Source organism: Poecilia formosa, unplaced genomic scaffold (assembly GCF_000485575.1).
Source record: "Poecilia formosa unplaced genomic scaffold, Poecilia_formosa-5.1.2 Scaffold457, whole genome shotgun sequence".
Taxonomy (NCBI): Eukaryota; Metazoa; Chordata; class Actinopteri; order Cyprinodontiformes; family Poeciliidae; genus Poecilia; species Poecilia formosa.
This window is the reverse complement of record NW_006800396.1, coordinates 147,251-162,789: the sequence shown is the minus strand read 5'-3', so window position 1 is coordinate 162,789 and position 15,539 is coordinate 147,251. Positions and strand designations below refer to the sequence as shown.

The window sequence follows — 15,539 nt, the reverse complement described above, 5'->3', positions numbered from 1 at the left end:
TTGTATTGCTGATGGTAAACTGTTCCAGATATGACGTCCTCTAAGTAAGAAGGAACCTTGACCATTTTGTATTTTGCAGGTTTGCAGTCCGCATTAACTGGACCTCTAGCTACAACACCTGCTAGATTTAACAGTAGTGTTTAACTAAATGATTGTTACGCCTTTGCTGCAGCTTTACTACACTGTTAAACTGATCGGGAGCTCTCCTTTGGAGATATTTCCAGTCAACAGAATTGTCAGAATTGTTAGGGAAGAACACCATTATCTTCTTAAAGCCAGCTGACTGGCAGAGTGCAGCAAAAGGTGACATACTGATCAGTTTCTTGGCTGGAGAAAGCTGGTCAATGTGACACCATGGCTGTGCTCTGGTCCCTCTGGCCTCCTATCAAACAGATTTAAGCCGCAGAAACAATGAGGTGGTAAATCCCCCTGGCAACCGCCTCATGCTCGATGGTTTAATAATCTTTCACGAACTCTCAAAATAACTTTAGGTTCATAACAAGCCTCAGAATTCACACCGAGGATGAATATAATCCTGTATATTTGAAAACTCCCATAACCAGAGGAAATCAGTGGCTTTGGGGAACTGATTTAAACTACAAAGTCAGCTTCTTGTGAACTTAAGCTGAACCTGTGGTGTCATAGACGTCCTTAAAACACCTTCTGCAATAAGTCATTTGCTCAGTGTAAGTTTCATTATATTAACTTGGTGGATTTTCCTCTGAAGCTAAAACGTTCATGAATAATTGCCGGAACGATTTATACAGACTAAAATACAAGACATCTCTGCATGCAGCAGGATGCATAAATCATAGCTGCAGTGACCGTGCATTGACTCATTTTTTTAGCTCCAGAAAATGACTTCATTTGATAAACTGGGGGAAAAAAAGGTGGGGGTTGGGATGGATGCTCTAATAAACTGTGACAAGATGCATGTTCAACACGGAGGCTTCGAAAGCTGCTGAGGAACCAGATAGAAAACACACAGAGCTTTCGCTGTGAGAAATGAAACGTGCGAAATCAGGCGCGTTGAGCGTCTCAGAGGAGATGTCTTCACACTGCTCTGTGTCCCCTGACATTCAGAGCCTGTCTGTGGACTAATACTGTCTCTTACGGACGCATAAAACATCCCATCAAATCACTTGGGGGATTTAACGAGGCTAAAGCCACAATCAGAGACTCTGAACCAGGAATCACTGACCAGCACCAAAGGATGACTCGTTCTCTGTAACTCACATTGTGATAGAAATCAGAGTGGTTCATTTTGAAGCCCTCACTCGTACCTGGTGCTCTGCTAACCACTCACCTTCCAATCATAGTAGAGTGCTGCTGCACAGCAGCCTCCAGGAGGCGCTCTAGGATGGTCCATTCTCCCATGGTCAGAGCTAGAAGGCATCCACTGGGCCGAGGAAATCAGGAGTGACACCCCAGTGGGCTTCCCAGCCAGCGGGAGAACAAGCAGCGCCGGTGATAAAGTGCTCAAAGTCCACTTGTTGTGCAGAGATGAGGTAGCGAGTGGCTTCCGGTGGATCTCCAGGTGTGAAGGAGCCTGAAAAGTCAGCGACACATCACTTGTGTTCTGCCTTTCTTCAGAAACACACACTCTTGCAGCTCTTCCCCGCTCCTAGATGGTAGGACGGTGCGAGTCGCACACGCACACACACAAACACACACACACACAGTCCTAATATCTATGTAATCCGCTGCCAACTCACTTTACACGTGAGTGTGTCCCTCCCCCCCCCACCCCTCTCCTTCCTCTCTGCTTCTGCTCTGGCGACTCCTGGTCTCCGTTCACTTCCCAAACATCTGCCTGGCCATATGTTCCCTCACACACACCTGGATCAGAGGAGAGCGCAGCTTTCATCTACTCCTGCTCAGTTTGAAGAAGCAGCAGCGGTGCGTGCAGGCGGACATCCATCACCAACACTCCGCCCTTTCACGCTCGTTCTTTGACAGCATCTTGAAGTAGTAAGTTTGGTCAGGCTCGGCTCCACGCGTTCATGTGAGCTGGGCTGCCGGAGGATCTGCTTCCTTGCTTGTGATTCTCTCCTCCATTCTCTTCGTCGCGTTTCTTTTCCCGGGCTTCTCTTGATCTTGCGCTTTATTCTATTTCTTTTCTCAAGGGTTTCCCTTCTGTTCGCCCTCCCTCCTGTTGCGCCTTCGTACTCTCCCGGTTTGGTTCAGGAACAGCAGGACTCAAGCATCGTGTTCCTCCTCAGGCTCCTTCCTCACACTCAGAGACTTGCATGCTTCTCTGGCTCTCGCGGCGGCTCTCCCCTCCCGTCTCAGCGCGCAGCATGCAGAGAGGCAGTTCTGCTTTCTTCTCTTTCCTTCATCTTGCTTTTTCTCCCCCTCCTTTTCCCCTCTTGGTTTCTCTCCGTTTGCCTTCACCTGCCTCCGTCTCCCTCTTCCTCTCTGAGCCAGGAGGCAGCCAGACCGAGCGTGTGTCTAGAGGATTAGAGAGGAATCATTTCTCTGCTCCTCCCCCCTCTCGCTCCCTCACTCACTCTCCATCACCATGTTTATCCCCCCTCCTCTTCCCCTCTCTATCCTCTTTATCTGTCTCTGCTCCACCACCATCAACAGCACAAAACAAGGGTTTTTTTGCTCCTCTCTCTCGTAGCAAACAGTTCCCTGCTCCCTCCATCTATGGTTTTGTCATCCTCTTTGCTTTGCATACCGAGCACCTGCTGGAAGTGACAGGCCGATCATTGCTGCTTACTCACACTCTCTCATTCACACGGAGCCGTGAGAGGCAGCGCTGTGCCGAGGCTATGCAAGGATACTGAGGGAGTGTGTGTCAGAGTCAGAACGTGAAGGAATCAGGGTGTGTGTGTGTGTTTGTGTGTGTGTGTACACCATGGAAAGTTAGTTAGTGGCAGTTATTAAAAAGAGCGTAAATTATGCAGGAAAATACAATCATGCATGAATACACTTCGAGGTATCATTAAGTCAGTCTGCCAATTAATATAACAATGTAATGACTCTTAGTCAATAAAAAGTCATTACATAGCGAGCACTTTGCACAAAGTCATACTGTCCGCATCAGTTGAGGCCACGATACGCGTTTCTGTTCAAAACAGATGTAGCTTCTAAAGAAAACCGATATTTAGGCTCCTACTACAATGTTCTGAATAACTAGGCCCGGCAAAAACCGAGTTTAGCTAGAATACATTTGATTAATAACAACAGTGGTGACAAAGGCTGATTTTTTATTTTTTTTGTAAAGGCAGCTACTTTATCATACAAATTGTAAGAAAATAATAAATTTTTGGCCTCAGCACTTTCTGAAATAAAAGAGAAACAAATAGAAAACAATAAGGATCTTAAACTGCAACTTTACTGATATTTTAGTTGCTGGTTTTGTTAAGAAAACTGGAGGCTTATTTCCATCAGAGTCCTTCTATATGATTAGTTTTTAACATTTGAATGTTTTTGATCTGAAACCAAGAGACTGGAGCATTTTCTGAATATTTATCTTCATAATCTGCGAAAACGTTTGACAAACAAAAGAAAGAAAACTCATATGTAACAGTTAAATTATGCTTAATCCCAGAATAATTTATATCTTAAGCAGTTTTAGGTCATTTTATAATTTTACCAGCATGTTTCTTCTGACTCAGTTTTCTGACTTGAGTCTCTTTGGGGGAAGATATATTAATAATTAGGGTTATGACAAGAAGGACTTCCAACCTCAAATAGCTTTTTGCCAAAGATCGGCACACAAGTAGAAACATGCAAAAATCTGATCAAACCTATGAGAGGGGTTTAATTTGTGTGATGCAGCTGTGTTCAAGAAATAATCCGTAAATATTTGAATTTGACTGATGATTATTTTAGAAATGAATACTCCTTTCAAATTGTTTATTATCTTTTAAAGAAACCCCCCGTCTTTCTATCAGAAACCAAATTCTTGGTTCAATAAAAAATATTTCTCATTCCGCATCTACCATTGGTGTGAGTAATTTAGGTCTTAAACTGTACATTGTTACGAAATGGGGAAAAAAATTAATGAAATAGCAGTGTGCTAGATCAGAATCTGGGGCTCAAATTGAGGAATGTACCCTGAAGAAACATCAACTAGGAAATAATGACTTAAAGACCACAGAAAACACAAGTCTACACAATACATGGCAGCTCTATTATATTTACTGCCAAATTAAGCGCTATTAGCAATGGCATGTCTACTTGTCAACACATTTTTTAGGTCCTACTAAGTAGGTGTAATTTGCTCCAATAATAAAAAAAAACCTACTAATGAAGTATCAAAGCTTGAATAAATGTTTTTCTGCTTGTAGTTTAATCACACACTAATCATTTGCGCAGAAGGGCCTAATTATGTTGAAGGTTATCTTGTGTTTGGGACGTCAGGATTGTTTTGTCCCGCAGCACAAAGCTCATTGTGTTCACTTGCCGTTGCATGTGCCACACTACGCAATATGTAGGTGAGAAGGTGAGGGAGGAGAGATAACAATAAGGCTGCAGCTTTAAAGCGCCTATTAAGCTTACACGCTGAACAGTTTCCTTTTACAAACGCAGAGGTCACAGTCACACTCATTGTTCTTCTCTGTGCTGCTCTGCTGACTGTTTTGTTGTGGCTTCCTTCGTCACTCGCGGCTCCTCAGACCGGAGGGGTAGTAATCTATTCTGTAATGAGCGACTGCACACGCACGTAATCCAGCCTGCCCCATGCCAAGACAATCTGGCTGTACCGTGCCTCACACGTGAGGAGAGGAAGGCAAAACAGAGTGAGGAATAAAGCGAGACGGGGGGAGAAAGTAAAAACACAAACATCTTTCCTGCAACAAGACACTAGGATATTTAATCAAACCTATGTCCTTCTAAGGGGATGGACGTCTCTGTCAAAAATTATGTTTTTCATTATCTAGGAGCTTTTGTTGGTTATGATAATACTTTCAAAGACTTTCACATGAACATCCTGAAATATTGCTGCTGGGGTTATATCCTGATTCCCAGGCAAAGCCAGGAGGAAGTTAGATCTATCTGTGGATGCATCAAACTGGATGATCTGCCTCATCCATATTATACAAACACTTAAATCATCTGCTTGTATTTGTTGGAAAAGGCCACACATGAACATCTGCAGACACCACAGACCCATATTTGGTATTATCCTGTTTAGATCCAGTCTGGCCACTGCCTTCCCACGCAGTTCCACTCAGTTCTCATATCCCCTCACTGCTCTGTCAGGGATTTCTCCCATTGAGCTCAATTTCTCTGGTAGAGTTCTATCCTGGCCAATCAGCAAACGGAAGGAAGAATTGTGAATGTTGATTTTCTGCGCTGTTTTGGAATTGTAGCCTGACTGTAGCTTTAGCAATGGCAGTGGGGGGAAGTGAGCTAAGCCATTCAGTCCATGTTGGCCACGCTTCCAAATATAGAACAATTAAAGTTGGTGCAAGACCAACGTATAATACATTTTATTGCTGGCAAACATGTTGTGGCTCTACTTCCCACAAGGTTGCAATCTACAGCAAGTTTCATTGAGCTGGCACATAACATACACCACAGCCAAACTTTAGCGATTGGGTAAAATTTAAAACTTCAACAGAGTCCATGCCTCCAATAGCTGATATTCTGGTCTCTAGACCAGTGGTCTCAAACTCCAGTCCTCGAGGGCTGATGTCTTGCATCTTTTAGATGTCTCTGTGCTTCAGCACACCAGGCTCCAATATTCACTCATTATCAGAGCTTTTCAGAACTTGACCGCATGCTAGTGAGGCCGTATTACAAATATAATTAAAATTTGAAGAACAAGAGACACATCTAAAAGTTGCAGGACTCTGACCCTCGAGGAATGCAAGTTGAGTCCACAGGTCTAGACTCTCTGTATGAAGAAAACTGTAACACAAGTGGCTGATTTTTACCAGCTTAGTTTACTTTAGATCCATCTCTGAAAACTAATTTATTTTGGATTGTAAATCATAGTCCACTGGTAATATTCCCTCAGAAATGAATTATTGTAGGTTAAAAGGTTCAAATCTGAAGAGTTAGAAGATAGTTTAGAAAACAAGTTTTAACATTAAAAGCCTTTCAACCCCTGACTCCCTGAATTTATCTGCAGTTATAAAATATAAATTGTTTTTTCAAGTAGCTTCTAAGTTACCTACTGATTGATTTGGAAATGAAGAAAACATATCAATGTTAATATTTAGTGGACATATTTCTGATCACTAGATGGCAGCAAAGTGCTTCAATACAATCCTTGGTTTGTGCATAATATGCATCAACAGGCATGAATGGTTTATACACACACCGACTTTGCCAGTGTTGTGGTCTGAGGTTTATTTGTGGCAGTAGTCTGTCTAAAGGGAATTCAATATAAAAGAGTAAAAAAAATGGAAACATATGTCCAACCAACAACAGTTTTTAAAAATACTTGTTTGGTCATGCATTATGATTTTCAAGCTGCAGGTCTGCTTTGGTATCAAAAGGTTTCAGGATCCACGATTCATCCCAGTAAGAGGCTCTGCACCACCTCAGCAGATGTTTTGATGTAGATGAGCAGCAGCTGTACTGAGTTAGATGATGAAGCTCTTCAGTTTATCTCTAAGGCTGAATCCATGCGCCCTGAAGGGAGCTTGTTTAAACCAGCTCTATTTGCGATCTGATTCTCTCAGCCGTGATCCATATTTAATGAAACAAAATGACATCAGACTTGTGTAGTGCTTTTCAGGACCCCCACAGACACTTTTACAACGTAGGCTGGAATGAAGAAAGATTGGTAAATCAGTCATGCTACTTTTTTGGCTCGGCTCTTTCTTCACCAGAAGTGACGCCCCAACCAATCCATCTTCCGCTCCATCGCTCCATCTGCAAAAACACTAATTCTTACAGAGTATTTTTAACTAGGCTCTACACTTGAAATAAGACAAAAGTAACTTTTCAGGAAGATATATTAGTTTGTCATTCTTGAATATAGATATAAAGCACGAGTTTCAGTGGCATTTTTTTTTCATTTATCAGGAAAAAATGTCCTACTTAAAGTGAAAAAAAAAATCTTCCAATGAAGCTAATGCTTTCCCCGCCCCCATCTATAGAGAAGAATTACTGACAAGCCTATACATCTTGCTGAAAAGTTACTTTTAGTTAGTTTTGCCTCATTTCAAGAGTACTAATACATTTGGAGTAGAAACTAGAGTGAAATATTTTGTAAGATTTAGTGTTTTTGCTGTTTAAGTACCAAATACTGGAAACTGGGTTTAAAAACAGTAGTTAATCAACCATCAGGTAATGTGCTCCACAAGTCAGTAGATTTTATCACAAAGCTTTAGATGCCATGCAGTGTTAGGTAGAGGTTGGAAAACATTACAGGGCACTAATCAATTAACCAAGGCATTGTGCATTTGATTTTAAAGTTCTTTAGCTGTTACAGATTGTTTGATATCATATTACATTACTCATCAGTCTCTTAGGTTCCATCTACAGTGAAACACTCTGCAATAAATCCTGTTAAAGTCGTGGCTTGGAGTTCCTTGGGGACAATCTGCAGCTTTATGAGTCAGCAGGTTAATTCATCAGCAGGTAATTGGTGCAGAAATGCTGCTAAACCACAAAATGGGATGAGGTCCAATATGGGGTATGTACTTTATTGAGTGGCAGAAGATCAAGTGCTTTAACCTGCTTCATTTGTCAGGGGGGCTTATGGGACTTCGAAGGTAAAAAGACTAGATTTTTACTCTGATTAATGGATAAGAAGCTTTGGCACAGCTCCAGGCACCATCAGGACACTGGAGGCAATTACGGTTTTAAGCTGGCAGGTTGGGACCAATTATCACCTGCCAACCTTTACAAACCATCTGTCTAGTTACGGAAAATAATAAAACCAGTAAAGACTTTAATTGAAGTTCATTAACTTAGATGTATATATACATACATGCATATAAGAAAAGTATCGAGTTATTGGGTGGTGGGTTTGCAGTTTTGCCACACATTTCTTATTTTCCTAGGATATTTGTTCACCGATGGTTTTGCTGGATTTCTGCTGAGATTAAAATACTCAGTTGCACCAATACTCAGTTATGGGTTTTAGACCAAACTGGTGAGATACATATGTCCACTTCAGATTATTTTTTTGTTGTTGTAATAACATTTGAAAGTAGCTCAACCTTTTCCTTCTCATTATAAATCAATGTGTTGATCCATCACATAAAATCCCAATAAAACATGTTTTTGTTTATAATGTAGGTTTATTCCTGATCCAAGAACTTTAGATTTTGTGGATGTATTTGCAGCTTAAAGTTCCTTAATTTGTTTACCTTCTGTTAAGAAAAACCTAAATGTGTATCCATCTTTCTCACCAAGAATCTTGGTGTGGAAATAAAACCTCTGTGGTTTCAAAAGATGCATCACCAAAGAAAAACAACTAGAAATGGCAGGGAAGATAATGGATGAAAGCTGCAAACCTTAACAGCTGCAAGCAGACAGATGTGAATTAAAAGAACATTGTGAAAACTTTGTACTCAAAGGGCTTATATTATGCAACACTGCAGAGTTGATAAAGTTAACTGAAAGTTATGAAATGTTCACGCAAGACAAAAAACACTCGCACATTCTTCCGTTTTTCATATTTTATTGAACTTTGATTATGTGATCTCCTTAAACGCTCTCTTCTCCACATATTTCACCTTGAGTTTCCTCTTGAACCTGAAAGAGATGAAGATGTGTATTTTACATCTTTTAAATCTACAATCCGAAAGGCTGAATATACTGCAAAAGTGAAGCTAAGGGCCTTACTTGGCTCTTTCTCTGGGTTCAATAAGGTTCCTCTTCTGGAAACTCTTGAAGCGATCCTTTAGGATGCTGCCCTCTGGCTGCAGAGTTATGACATAACAAGAAGTGAAACAAAGTCCAGAAACAAATCAGTGTCACAATGTCGCAAGTACGCACAATTCCTTCCTGAAAATCTTGAAATCTTATTCGTGGAAATGGCTGATTAAGGTTTCAGCAAAGTAATTGCAGCAGAAGATAACAGGAAAAAAGTAGAAAGAGTTCCAGCTGACAAAGTGGGTCGTCGTTGTATTACAGATCAGGACAGAGCTTAGAATAAGACAGGAGATAATACACCAAGGAAAAAAAGCTAAACTCATCGTAGAATAACAGTGTCCTGAAGAAAGGTCAAGATGGAGTATGAAGAAATGAGCAGTGTTGGTAGAAAAAGTACCTTGAGCTGCCTCAGGGAGCCAGCCAGCTCGTCACTTAACTGCACGTCCAAATCTGGAGCCTGGAATCTGTCAGAAAAAAGATCAAATATGAGATACAACGTGGAAACTACCATTACATGTAAACAGACTACCAAAGGCTTCCCACTGAAACATGGCAAGCTCTAAATTACTGGGAAAACTGCATATGTAGAAACAAACCCAAGTTGACAACACGGTGACAAACTCTTAGTATACTAGCATGGCAAAATAACATCTATGCAAGTCATTTTTGAAGAGCCATTTAGGCTTCAGAGGAACATTATGTACAACATGTCAATGCAGTTGGACTCATTTTTGTATGGTTTTGAAGTGCTTCTGCACCAGTGAACGTGAAAAGCAAAAATCAGTTTAAGATCAAGTACTTTAGTTTCCCCAGACGTCTGGGCTGAACTTTCTGAGCCTCCTGCTTGGCTCTGCGCTGCATTTGTTTGCTCTTGGTCTTCTCTTCCTGTTGTCTGATGGAAGCCTTGATGGAGCGCAGCTGGAAGAGCTGCTGCTGCTGCTCCGTCTGTCGTCTGCTGGTCAGCCGCTGCTGCTCCTGGAATAGGGTGGAGAAGAAAAGCAGAAGGATTAGCTGGGAGGTGAAGAGGGTGACTAAAAGCTCCAGGTTTTAATCTTCTAAACTGATATTAAGCTGAGTTCCAAGATTAATCCAGAGTGCCTCCGAAGGCAGAATGCAACTGAATCACTTTGTTCTCCTAAAATCTGTGTAAGTACACAGAGGAAAGTAAGAAAATGTTTTCCACAAGTCTTATAAAGAGATTACAACTTGAATGATTGTTAGTTTCAAGCTTTAAGAAATGCTCTGCTGTTCTGGAGTCGACATTCCACTGAACTAATATCTTCTAGTCGACAGACTTTGATCTTCAGAACTGCAACGTTTTCTCCGTTACAACTCAGAGATTCTCAACAGGAAAGCGTTTCTGCAGCTCCAGAAGGGAAAATACGTTTTTCTTTGATCTAGAGATCAGTTAAAATGTAAGAAGGTAAACAGAAAAGAGCTCAGAGGATCAAGAAGCATCTTCTGGTCTTGGTATGAAATAATAAACTGAACCATTTGCAGACCGTCCCTGACGCCGTCAGGGTTGGGTGAATTTTGTGCGTTCTTAGTGCAAAAGAGAAGCAGACGAGAATATAAAGATAAACCAACTAGATATACAATAAGCCATCTTAGGTGCAGAACATTTAAACTTTACAGGCAAATCTGAATGTTTGGGGTTAATATTTTTACCTCCTTGCACCATGGAAATTAGTGCTGCAACAGCCTAATAACGCAACTTAACCAGAACTACAAATCATGGAACAAGTTAATCCTACAACACCTTTTAAAAACAAACAATGAATGACCAAACGTTTAAGACCTAGAATTAAACACGTACATTTGAGCATATTTAGGAATTTTTATGCCATAAATGTAAAACTTAACAAAAGAGCCCAGGAAATGCCCTTTACCCTCAAACTCTCCCTTTACCGTTTTTATTTTTTCTAAAAAATTCCACCTTTTACATTTTAACCATATTCATCGACTCAAAAAGTGTATAAATGTGGAGTGAATTTAAAATAATTCAGGAAATCAATAGCCAAAGGGTTTCCGTATTTACAATTATTCAACTTTTAAAAATATAAAAAGATGCTGAGGTTCACCAGAACATTGGGTGCTTTTACGAGGTGTATGAACATTTTTCTCTATATCTTTAAAGAAGAAACAACAACAAAAAAATCTAATTTTAGAAAATAAACTGCTGCTGCCAAAATGGTGTGCACACTGAATATCTACTTTCTCGTTTGTGACATTTCACTCTCACATCAATCATAAATCACTCTACTTACAGATCAAGCATTAGTGTGTGATGTACCTTAAGTTTTTCTGCCTTCTCTTTCTTTATCTGTTTCTCGGTTTTTTTCTGAGTCACAGCGATGGCCGCCAGCGCTGCTTCCTCATCTTCCTTTGAAGGAGCCGACTCTTCGTCATTATTCTCCTCCTCCTCCTCCTCCTCCACTAAACCTTCCACTTGCTCACGAAGATTTGTCTCCTAAAAAACAAAAACATTTCAAAATAAACAAGTGAAATTTCAGTGAATGTAAAAACCACTGCTAGGAAGAAGATTATAATAGAAACCTCTGTAGCTTTGTCCTCTTTATTGATGGCCAGCTGCCTCTCCAACTTGTCCTCTTGCTTTTTTTTCTGGACCTCCACCTGATGGGCTTCCTGGAGCAACGCCTGGGTTTAAAGGACAACAACCAGATGGTTTGGTTTAAATCAGCAGTGAAGCAGACATAACATCATACTGGTTATAATTTGACTTTCCAAACAAAGAAAATGTTGCATAATGAAATACGAGAAGAACAGCTTTCTCTGTCCAAGTCAAGTTGGCTGTAAAATTTCTCAGGTCTAACAAAGAAAAATATCAAATGTTGGTGCTGCTAGGATAGTCCTGAACAACAATTGTGCTGCTGTCATTTTAAATATTAACCACAGTCTAGGTAGGTTTAAGATTACATTGGTCTTGCGAAAGTATTCAAACTCCTGCTTCAACTGCACCAAAACAAAGTAGCAAACAATTACTCAAAGAAAATGATGCACGGTTTTCAAAATAAAAAAAAATAAAAAAATAGGGAACTGCGGCTCAGGAGGTTGTCCAGAAGAAAGCCATGAGAAATGTAGCGGACACACAGCAAACATGTAAACAGACTGTGTTAAAGTTTTAGCAGGAACATTGAAACTGGTCATAGTTGATGAGAGATGAACAGAGTTAAATCCAGGAAAATCCTGGAAACACGTTAAAAGCTTCAAAAGACTCAGAACAATGACAACCATCCTAGTTGTTCTAACTTTAAAATATGAAAAGGTACAAAGGGTGTAAATACTTTGATACCACTTTAATAACATACAAGTTTCCTGAGAAGTCATATACTTTGTGTTTTGAGTTACCTGGTGGGAAAAGAAGTCCGGGTTGTAGGATCCACCCGGAGCGATCACCTCCACAGCAGGAAGAACGGACGGCTTCTCATTCAGCTTCTCTGGACGCTGGTGAAGAACGCCATCATCAACATTCACGCACATGTGACTAATATATCAGATAAACTAAAAACAAACGACTAAAACAAACTATGGTTAGTCTCACCTTAACCAACTTCTTCCCAGTCTGTTGCAGATACCAGGGATCAGCTGAAACTTTGGCTGCAAAAGGAGAAAAGTTAATGTTGCATTGCAGCAATTCTATACAATTCAAGTCAATAATAAGTCAACAGATGGTATGTAGACCCTGACACTACAGGGGTGTGACTGGAAACAGAGGGGGGTCCAGTACATGTCCAGTTTGCACCCCATACATGTCCAGTTTTGCACCCCTGTTGCTTCAGCTGCCATTCAAACTTTTGATTCCTAAAAAATCTTTAGATTGTTTTCTGTCCTCAGATCCCAGAGGAATGTTCACACAACACTCATCTGAGCTCCAGGTTGGTCTTCACATTCCCACAAAGGAAATACTGCGAGCGCAAGGATGGGATCATCATTGGACACACACACACACTCTCTCTCTCTCTCTCTCTCTGTCTAACACACACACACGCACACGCACTCAACTCACGCTCTTGTCCCCATATGTCGTAATAGTCTCGGTCTGGGTTGTTGTTGGCCTCTGTCACAGCTTTCTTCACGGTCTTGTCGACGGGCCGTCTGTTCAGCAGCCGTTTCTGTTTCCGTGGCACCACGCCTTTGGCTGCCAGCTGCTCGGCCTTCTGGGCGATCCGACGGAGTTTCTTGGCATTTGGTTGCTGGTAGGCCAGAATACTGACAGGGGAGGAAGAGGACGGGTTTAGCTGACTCTGCGATGCTGGAGGATGGAGTGAAGACGGCGTAAACGCAGCAGCATGACGAGCTACGAGGCGGGTGTGTTTCTAAGCCCTCAGATCCCAAGAGACTGTTCACACAACAGACTCCTGAGCTTTCTGACTGCTGTCTTCACATTTCCGAAAGGAAATACTGGAAGTGCAAGGATGAGATCATCACAGGACACACACATCTCTGGTCTCTAACATTGAAGTAGTTTGCTTAAAATAAGCTGAAAATGTTTGATTCATAAAGGGCTGGTTCATAAGAAATCTATATAAATCCTTTCCAGTCTGCTGAGTGATGGGACTGAAAAAATGTTCACTGTCATTTAATTCAACTTATACAACACACCACTATAAGTTACATTTTAATTTCTAATGTAATAGTAGTTTCACTTTCCTATTTGTCAAAACAAGAACACTTATCTTAAACATAAATACCCTTTATGAAAGTGTGTACCTTTGATTCAGTGGTGCTGTATGATTCCATTTGTCTGTCAATTTCAGGTTGGTACAAATAATTTTTAGTACTTTTAGTATCAGCAAAGCTAACATTTAATCAGATAGTGAAAGCTTATGCTAACCAGGAGGGTTAATACTTTACTGTTGCAGGTAGAGAAGCTTTAGTAATCTTTTTAATGTTCCCCTCAAACATCAGAGAAGTAGAATTAGCTTGTAGCTCTAGCTCAGCTAGAATCAGGCTTCCTTCTGCAATTTTATGCTCTTTTAAAACTTCTTATTTAAGTCCACAGGAGTCTCATCCCAGATCAAAGGGCACACAGACGGTACGAACAAATATTTGATATGTTTAACAGTGAGCCGTAGCCCCTAATGTAAATCTAAATCTGGAAAAAGAAAGAAAAATATATATATTTTAATTGATTTATAAAAGCTCATTGACAGGCATTGTAATTCCAGAGGTGAGTGGACATAACTAGCTGTTTAAAGGAGAACAGGGCGATTATATTGCACAATAAAGTACTATACATCACTTTCCTGCAGTTGTAAAAAAAAAACAAAAACAAATGTATATAGCAAAGGTGACTTGAAAGAAATTTGAATTTGTAATTTGATGTCTTTAAATTGGGGTTCTGCCTCTTTAAGAACCTCCTACTCTCTCCAACACTCGGACATCAGCACATCTTCACCACAATGCTTTTCGTCATTAATAATGTTCTTAGCTCAAAAAAGTCTATTTTACATAATATCCTCCTTTAAATGAGATTGGATGAAGAGAACATGTTAGAGTTAGGTGTAAATTAGGCTCCCTGTTCAGGTAAAAGACTGAAATATCTACTTTAATTCTAAGATTTACACAGTTTGCAGGTATCCTGTGTTTTTGGGCTGTACTTTTTTTCTTTCCAAAAACATTTTGATTTTATTCTTTTAATTGTAGTGAGGCAGAATCACATGTATGTGGTTTTACACACTTGAAGGAAGTTAACCTTCCATCAAAACACTTTATTTGTAAGGAGGAAATGGTTTCTTTTAATCACAGCTGATTGATACTTACTCTTTAGGAGGAGGAACCAGAGAATCTGGCTGAAGGATGAGGTCTATCCTCAAAGGACGTGAAGCTTTCCCTCTTCTCTTCTTCCCTTCATCAGCTTGTGGAGTTTCAGCTAAAAAAAAACCACACACACACAAACAAACAAACAAAAACACATTAAATAGCGAATTAAAACTCAGAAACAATTAATTTCCAACAGAGTTATTGGCCTAGGTCACATACTGTTGTAGTTACCTTGTGGTTGTGGTTTCTCTGGCTGTCCAAGATCCAAAAAAAACAAGCTGTCGTCTGTTTTCTCAGATAGCAGACCCCTGAATGAGAAAACTTATCACATTAAGACACGTTTAAAGCCTCAATATTTTCATAGAATCACAACAATTATTTGTCAACACGCTAGGCTGCAAGGTAAGTAGCTCAAAAAGGCACATGCAAAAGAGAAAACACAAAAAATAAACATAAAGAGTTGACACAGTTTCCGAGGAACTTAAAGCCTCGGTTTTTCTTCCTCACCCGGTGGTTCTCTCCTGGTGCCTGATGTCCTCTAAAAACTCATCTACGTCATTAACATCGCTGTATTTGTTCCAGTTCTTCTTTTTATTCTTGTTCACTCGTTTTCTCCGGCTACCAACAGACGCTGTCGTATCCGAAGGGGACTTAAAACTTAAAAATCCCGGCTGGGAGGAAGCCACGCGTTTGAGCCTCCTGCGAGCCGCCATTTTGAAAGAATAGAAAAACAAAGAAAAGCGTGACGTTTCGTCTTTTTTAAGGGCGGTGTGAAACCCGTGGCGCCATCTGCAGGATTGATGGTTTAACAGTTGATTTTTATCTAAAATATATATTTTTAAATATAATAATCATAATTTACTAAATAATTGCAACATTTTAAATCAAATTAGATGTAATAAATTATAGAAATACATGCAAAATTATAAGAATTTAGAATGTTTTCACAAGTTTAAAATGTATTT

General features: G+C 40.2%; 2 protein-coding genes across 3 annotated transcripts in view; both read right to left on the bottom strand.

Annotated features, from left to right (window-relative positions):
- gjd1b (gap junction protein delta 1b) overlaps positions 1 to 12,803 on the bottom strand; it is a 46,627-nt gene extending 33,824 nt beyond the window's left edge. The window contains exons 1-2 of one of the 2 annotated variants that reach the window (XM_016663931.1): positions 12,789 to 12,803; positions 1,307 to 1,684 (exon numbers count right to left, since the gene is read on the bottom strand). In XM_016663931.1, coding sequence (XP_016519417.1) covers positions 1,307 to 1,377 — 71 coding nt within the window. In that variant the 5' untranslated portion in view covers positions 1,378 to 1,684; positions 12,789 to 12,803. Of the gene's footprint in view, positions 1 to 1,306; positions 1,685 to 1,839; positions 2,756 to 12,788 lie in introns of those variants that run through there. The other variant, XM_007577842.2, reaches the window with a different exon arrangement.
- Positions 8,580 to 15,364, bottom strand: nop53 (NOP53 ribosome biogenesis factor). The gene is made up of 12 exons (XM_007577841.2): positions 15,082 to 15,364; positions 14,806 to 14,882; positions 14,575 to 14,683; positions 12,818 to 13,020; positions 12,353 to 12,408; positions 12,160 to 12,255; positions 11,347 to 11,448; positions 11,084 to 11,260; positions 9,590 to 9,765; positions 9,188 to 9,254; positions 8,761 to 8,837; positions 8,580 to 8,670 (listed from the first exon to the last, which is right to left on the bottom strand). The coding sequence occupies exons 1-12, from the start codon at positions 15,285 to 15,287 to the stop codon at positions 8,610 to 8,612; spliced, it is 1,407 nt and encodes a 468-aa protein (XP_007577903.1). The 5' UTR covers positions 15,288 to 15,364; the 3' UTR covers positions 8,580 to 8,609.
- Positions 15,365 to 15,539: the final 175 nt, after the last annotated feature.

Excerpts from the sequence above, each read along its gene's own strand:
- nop53 (XM_007577841.2), bottom strand. The coding sequence starts at position 15,287 with ATGGCGGCTCGCAGGAGGCTCAAACGCGTGGCTTCCTCCCAGCCGGGA. Across the intron at positions 12,409-12,817 it reads CGACATATGGGGACAAGAGC|CCAAAGTTTCAGCTGATCCC; the intron begins GTGAGTTGAGTG and ends CTCCTTTTGCAG. Across the intron at positions 11,261-11,346 it reads AAGAGGACAAAGCTACAGAG|GAGACAAATCTTCGTGAGCA; the intron begins GTTTCTATTATA and ends TTTGTTTTTTAG.